General features: G+C 33.3%; 1 protein-coding gene and 1 long non-coding RNA gene across 2 annotated transcripts in view; one reads left to right on the top strand and one right to left on the bottom strand.

Annotated features, from left to right (window-relative positions):
- Positions 1 to 481: 481 nt before the first annotated feature.
- The window catches only part of Il7 (interleukin 7), a 55155-nt gene continuing 48172 nt past the window's right edge, over positions 482 to 7464 (bottom strand). The window contains exons 3-5 of the mRNA XM_008826083.3: positions 5629 to 5709; positions 4484 to 4615; positions 482 to 1284 (exon numbers count right to left, since the gene is read on the bottom strand). Coding sequence (XP_008824305.1) covers positions 1177 to 1284; positions 4484 to 4615; positions 5629 to 5709 — 321 coding nt within the window. The 3' untranslated portion in view covers positions 482 to 1176. The remainder of the gene's footprint in view (positions 1285 to 4483; positions 4616 to 5628; positions 5710 to 7464) is intronic.
- The window catches only part of LOC115068961, an 82674-nt gene continuing 80056 nt past the window's right edge, over positions 4847 to 7464 (top strand). Inside the window, exon 1 of the long non-coding RNA XR_003848321.1 lies at positions 4847 to 4969. This is a non-coding gene — a long non-coding RNA (uncharacterized LOC115068961). The remainder of the gene's footprint in view (positions 4970 to 7464) is intronic.

The following is a 7464-nucleotide window of genomic DNA, read 5'->3' on the forward strand; positions in this document are numbered from 1 at the left end:
AGACAAGAATTTATCACCAAAAAATCATGACCCTAGTGTAACAGGATGGATCAAGCCTGCAATCCCAGCACTTGGGAGGCAGAGACAAGCTGACTCCATTTCAAGGCTTCATAGAGAATCGAGGCTAGCCTGAGCTACAATGAGATCTTGTTTCTAAAAAGAAAGGAGTGTTCCTTCTATTAACACAGTTTTGGAGTGCTAGTCTCATGTTGAGTCTTGGTAATAATGTGTTAAAGGCCACCCATTAAATGAAAGTCAAAGATCATATGGAGGTGCAATATGTTTACATTCTCTTCAGATTAAGGGAATCTGATAATGTTAATACATAGGTCATTTATTATCAAAAAAGAAATGTTACTCAAAGTAGGCAATTTGAAATATTGTATGAAAATATTTTATATACCGATATAATGTCGAAATTAAATACACACATTAATTCAAAGTCTAACATATATTATTCTCTTAAAAATATACTCCCAAATTGAAAATTCAGTAAGACAAATCATTATACATAAGTGACAAAAGTAACAATACTAATGTTTAGCATCCTTAGACTAAGTACATTTCTATTTTTTTGAAATTATGCTTTATTTTTATTGAAAAATACCTGCTATACTGTTTACTGAAGGCATCGTGTTACACATTCATGTTTAAGTGCATCTCTTGATATCTGTCTTAAATATCTTGAACAGCTTTTTGATACTGCTTTAAAGTATGTGACTCTCACGTTCTCATGAGCGTTGTCCATCACTGTAAGTCTTCTAATATCTCCAGAGTGCAAGATGTTGGTTTCCACTCTTCATATACTGACTGACGCACAGTGGGCCATAAAATTATTTTGATAAACAACAGTAATTTAAATTTTTAACCATTATATTCATAGATTTGAGGTCTTTTGAAATATTTGGACAGGTTTAAAAAGTATTATTGCAGTCTTCTGAAATGCTCGATTTTGCAAAATTGATGCAGTTTCTCTATGTCCTTGTGTATGACGTGCACAGCTGACTGCATCAATCAGTCCCATTGCTTATGTCCATCTTCTGACACCACAATGTGGATTTCTCAGTTGCTCTTGTCATCTGATGGGAGGCATTCAGCAACTTCAGGGAGCATTTCAATCCCTCATAACTGCATAAACTGGTACATTCTTGGAGGTTGCAACCATGGATCCGATGTTTATGTTTTGCTGTTCAAAATCTTATTCCAACAAGTTTTTATTTCTTTCAATAGTTTCTTTAGGAAACATGAGTCATTCTTTTTCTGTTCCTTTAAATTTTTTTCTTCCTAGAGAAATACATTTTAAAATTTAACATTTCAATAAAAATAGGTCTTAAAAATCTACTTTTCAATTTCCACCGTATTGGTTATACTGAATAGTAAAAATATTTGGAAAAGAATAATCTTGCATGACATCTTAAAACTCTTACCTCTAATAATAATGATAACCAACTTACAGGAAATTCAAGGTCGTTGTGCCTTAAGACTCAGCTGTCATTTTCCACACTGCAATATTGGACATAATACTATCTAAACTTTCATAAAAGATGTATTTTTAGAATTACTCAATTGAAATTTTTATGTAAAAATTGTAATTTTAGTGAAAGGATTCAATACTGAAAATACTTAAATTAATAAGGATACTCCTGATTTAACTGCCTAAGGGCAGTCCACCACTAAAGCTTTGACTAGAGTTGGCTTATATCTGCTGCATAAGCTGGTTTTTCTCACATGATAAAAAATTGTTTTGAGGGCTAGCCATACATGTGGAGAAAGTGGAGAAAGGTGCCTTCCATGAAGCAGACTTATTTTGAGAGCAACTGTCACAAACTGTTCTATTGCTCAGAGTTGTGTGACAGGGCACACTGGTTCTGGTTTAGGTAAGAACTAGATCTCAAGTATTTTCTAGGTCAGGGATTAGTACTTTGCATACGGTAATTTTCATTCTGTCTGCATGATAGCACATGACCTTGATGATTTAACCTTAGTTCAGAGATGACACTACTAAGCCACAAAGAGGAAAAGTCAGAGCCAGTGTCACATTGATTGCAATGGCTCACAAATCCAGCTCTTTCTTAGCTAACCCTAGCATGTAACATTTGAACAACTTCAAAGATTAGCTGACAGATTTTTAAGATAAATATGAAGCACAATTTTCATCCTTCTTTTCAATGGGGGCTCCAGAACATTTCTTCAAAGTACTATTTGAAGTTTACTTGACTAAGTAGCAATACTTGAATAGGGGAAATGCTATTGGTATTAGTGTTGGTATATTGCATGTCCATTGGTTCCACATCCATAGATTTAATCAACTGCAACTTCAGCATACTTACATAAAAATACACCCATGCTGATCATGAATGGATTTTTCTTGTCATTATTTTTTAAACTGCACATTATAATAAATAAATATGTACAATTTACAGTGCTCTAGGTAGTATAAGAAATCTATAGACAATTTAGAGTATGGGAAGATGTGTGCAGGTTATGTGCAAAAGCTATCTCATTTAATATCTGGGATGGGTGCATCAACAGACTTTGATATGTAATGAGAAATCCTGGAAACAAATCATCATGAATAACATGGGGCAACAATATATAAATGTGGAAAAAAAAGATAGGAAAAGCCATGATTTTTACCTTTGCAATTATGGAGATGCAAATGTCATCTCCTTGTTCTAATTCCAAATCCTCTTGGTCACAGACCTTTAGCATATTTATATTGCTTCTAGTGCATATTCATTTATCTCAAATCTGATACATCAAGTTGGAATTTCTAAGATTTCCAATGGCCAGTGTGTACAAACTCACCTTACTTCCAAATTCAGAATCTCTATGCTTCCGTGTATGTATTGATCAAACAACATAGTGATACTGGAAATGTAAGATAATAACCTGTCTCTCATGGGCCAGCATGCTCATTTTCCATGTCCCAACCTAGTTAGTGTATCTTTTAAATCAGATTCAAATAGTCTTTCTAACTTTGTAATTCAAAAAGTTTCCATATCACTGTATAATTCTGTAATAATGTCTATATTTAATATAAGTATGGGATACTTATATACTATCATATATACTGTATAATCTATATTAACAAAAAGTGGGTGCTGAATTAACTCTGAGTTCTTTCAAACTAGCAAATATGCTCTTTGTTTTTCATGAACTGAGTAAGGAGGAGCAGAGAAGTAGAACTTGGAAACTCCAAGTACCAAGAGAAGGCTGTTTTGTACCAAGTACATAACACAATGATAAATAAAACTGTCCACGTTATAGAGGCCCTTTTTTCACTGAATAAGATTTGGAGACAATCATAACATCTTCCTTTCTGTGGAAAATGCTGATACTCAAAGCAAGATTCTTTTTATAGCATAAAAATGATTTTACACAGATGTGGTGGAATACACCTGTAATCCCAGCACTCAGAGGCAAATGTAAGAGGACCAACAGGAGTTTACGCTATCCTGGGCTACATAAAAATTGGAAGCCAGCCTGGGCAATGTGAGACTCATTCTTGAAAAGGAAGTTTTAAAAAATGTTAACCTTAGGAAACCTTTTGATTTTGTGTGTCAGCTGGTAAAAAATTCTTGAAGAAGGTCCTACTAACAGCAGTAAATATTATATTAATCATTGAAAATATTTTATTGCAAGACACCAAACATGAATTATGCCATTGAAAACTTTCAGTGTAAATACTGTTTCTTTCCATTTTGCTGATGAGGAAATTGTTGTCTTATGTTAAAAAAATTATCTTTCAAATTTTGTTTTATTTTCTTTAGTTTATAGCTTTCATTAGTAAAATAGTGTAAATTAGTACTATAACTATCTAAATTATGAAAGCAAAAAATACAATCCAATTAGACCAAAAAGAAAAAAAAGAAAGAAAAAGTTGCCAGGCATGGTCGTGTATGCTTGCCTTTAATTCCAGCACTTGGAAGGCAGAGGCAAGTGAATCTCTGTGCAGTTGAGGCCAACCTGGTCTACATAGGGAGTTCCAGGCCAGCTGGGACTACAGGGAAACCTTGTCTCCAGAAACAAAAAACAAACAAACAGAAAGTCAGGAAAATCAATAGGTATATACAGCTCTAATTTTAACATATAATAATGTTTGAAAAATACATTTGGCTTCCTGTTTTGTTTACTAGGAGTTATATGATTGTGATCCTATAAATTAAACCTATTAATGTGTTTTAGAGATAAAAATTTACCATTACTTTCAACTTATCATTTTAGCCTCCTTGAAATTATGGCAATGAAGGCTTTATTTAATTTTCACATTCCTTTCAAAATCTCACTATTAATTGCCTTTAGCCAGGGATGGGTAATTTTCCACAGCCTGAGACTTTCTTCTGGAGTGGGGGGAAATATATCACAACCTCAAGTGATCAACAGCACTTAGAATTCTGTGACAATGGATATAGCCACCAAGGAATGACAGGAATGACAGGAATGACTTATATTTTCATTATAGTAAACATTCCCTGCTTACCTTGCTGGTGCAGTTCACCACTTCTAGTGTGCCTCGTGAAACTCTTTGTAAGTGGGTATTGAAAGCTTCACTAATATTCATTTTGAGAAATTGCTTCAACTTGCGAGCAGCACGGTTTAGAAAAGCAGCTTCCTATTATAGGAAAAAAGTCAAAAGGGTTGTGATTCAAATATATTAAGAAATTTTAGTTTCCTAGTCAGCCTAAAGCCAGAGCTGGAATGCTTAACAATGCCCCACCTCCTCCTCAGTTTTCTGTTCCAGTTAATCACGTGACTGACAAGTAACAGGACTGAACTGTTTGGCTCCTAGGGGACAGAGAGCATGAAGTGCTTAGAATTTGGTTTAATGATTATCTGACTTTTAGAAGTCTCTTTTCTCCATTATGTACGTGCGACTTTATCGTTTATGGGTGAACACATTACGAGATTATTCAATTTTAACAAGATAACCAAAGGGGAAGGCTGTTGGAAGTAACAATCATGAAAGGTATGTGCGCTTTTTCTTGCTACTTTTGAATGTTTGGGCTATGGAAAAATCGCTAATTAAAAAATGAACAGCCATGTAACCTAAAACTTAAGGCTTTTTTAGAAAATTAAAAAATCAAGAAGAATTTGGTTATGTGATGCCATAAGGTTAACAGTTATTGTGAGATTTAGAAAGATTATCAAAGAGCATATCAGCTTCTGTGGAGAGAAGTGACACACACTTTTGGAAATTTTGTCTCTTGTAATTTACCAGCTATCAATGGCATTGTCTTAAATATAAGCAAACACTGAGAAAAATTCAAAATGCCTACAACTAAATTATACCTATGACTTGTGTTGATATAGATATTTGAGCAATCTTTTAAACAAGTCTTTTTATTCATAAGAATTTTAGGGGGAAAAAGGAGACATTTGGAACTTTAAATTCAGTATTTCTAGTATTTTTAAGGTGAAAATTAGGGAATCCAAAAGACCAAATTACTATCTATTTGTTGTCTGGTGAGCACAGGGCTATCTGACAAATGAAAGTATAATAGACCATGCTGTAATTTAATAGATAAATGATAATGGCTGTATTATTGATATAATTATCTAACAAAAACATATAATAGACATTTCTATAAAATCTATCTCATATGATAAACTCCAAATTATCATTACCTTTGTATCATCACATGGATGTTTTTTTAAAAAGTTTGGTTCACTATTCGGGCAGCTGCTATCAGTTCCCATCATTTTGATCTGTAATAAATAGTAACACAAACATGTTAAAGCTGAAGATCTCTAATATGTTGTTATTGTAAAAAATAACAATGTTGTAGTAGCTGACATTTATGTATATATTAAGGAAATAAAATTTGCCTGATTCCACTTACTAGGCAAGCAGAATAGCTTTCTTAAATGAAAAATAAGGAAATATGTTCAAAATTCCCTTATAGAGCACCTCTCAGACTCAGTGATTTAATCCTAGAATTTACCAAAACCCTGCTGCAATAGGGAAATACAAGCACCCATTTTAGAGGTTACATAGATAAACTACTGTAAAATTTAAAATTAATTATTATGATGGATTTAAAAGGTTATTTTATTCAATATCCTGGCACCTACCAAACAGGAAAGAAAATTTACATTAGAATAAAAAAAAAAAAAAAAAAAAAAAAACCTCAGCAGTGAGAGTTAAGACTAACACTTTAAACAACTACTTTTTCTGTTATATATGAGGTAGGGTTTTGTTGAGGAATAATGGGATTGAAAATGTGTGCATTACATATGTAGAAAAGGACTAGGACAGGATCATTCTTCATTTCTAAGGAATGTGCCACAAAGCACCAGGGTTACTTGACTCAAGAACCCAGTTGACATAAGAGGAAGAAGGATTCAGAAACTCTTATGCACAGGGTTGAACTAGCTCTGTCCAGCAAACTAGGGAGTCCAGGCCATCAGAGCTTCTCTCAGACTTCATGCAGTCTTAGCCCACAGGATGTTGTCAGAAACAAGAAGTAAAGTAAGGGCAGGGTTTAGCAAAGGGCTTCTAGTCTTCATCGATGTCTTAGAGAAGTTTATGTCATTTTTACTACCCATGCAAAGAAAGGATCAATGGTCTCTGGTTTACCAGGACTTTAAAATATGTGCATTAACTGTTTTACCTACAGGAAGTAATGCCTAAATCCACAGTTGTTTAAAGATTCAACATGTACTAATGATTATAGTTCAACATTTTGTGTAAAATCCTGTATTGAAACAAATTTAAGGAAACAAATTTCCTGTGTCACTTGACAGATAGGGTCACTGCATCCTTTGAGTGTGTTTCTTATCTTTGGAAAAGCATGCTGTTGAAAAAAGTTTTTTTTGTTTTTTTTTTTAAGAATGGAATTGTGGGAGTTTTATTTATTTATTTTTGTTTTGTTTTGTTTTATTTATTTAATAACCATATAATTAGAAGAGGCATTTCATTACAACAGCACTGACATATTCAATAACCAATACCAGAGCTAAGATGTTTCTCTTTCAAAATTGGCTGTAAATTTTTAGGTTTACAGTTGAATTAATACAGTTACAATATTTTTCTCAGTATAAACCCTATAAGACATAAAATTGAGGTTTTAATCTTTAAAAAAATTTCTATTTCATTATTAAAATACACAGTTTCATACAGAAAAATTCATTTTTAATGCAATTAACACTTAGATGTTTGCACATGCATTTCTAATCTCTATATATCTGATTATTACTAGTCACAGTCGGTTACTTTCTGAGCTTCTTGGCATCTAAAGCATGGATATAAAGTCATCAGGTAGATTTTAATGGTAATGTTTTTCACATCTATTAGTTATTAAGGAGCAAATTTTTATGCTTTGAAGAATTTTTTTTATACACTCACTTCCCGGGTAGCACCCTCCCACAGCCTCCCTCCCTCTACTAGAGCCCTTATACTCTGATATCCCTGCTACTGTCTGCTGTGTTGTCAGCACCCCCAGCCATTCCCCACTACTTGCT

Source organism: Nannospalax galili, unplaced genomic scaffold (genome assembly GCF_000622305.1).
Source record: "Nannospalax galili isolate Female #2095 unplaced genomic scaffold, S.galili_v1.0 scaffold829, whole genome shotgun sequence".
Lineage (NCBI taxonomy): Eukaryota > Metazoa > Chordata > Mammalia > Rodentia > Spalacidae > Nannospalax > Nannospalax galili.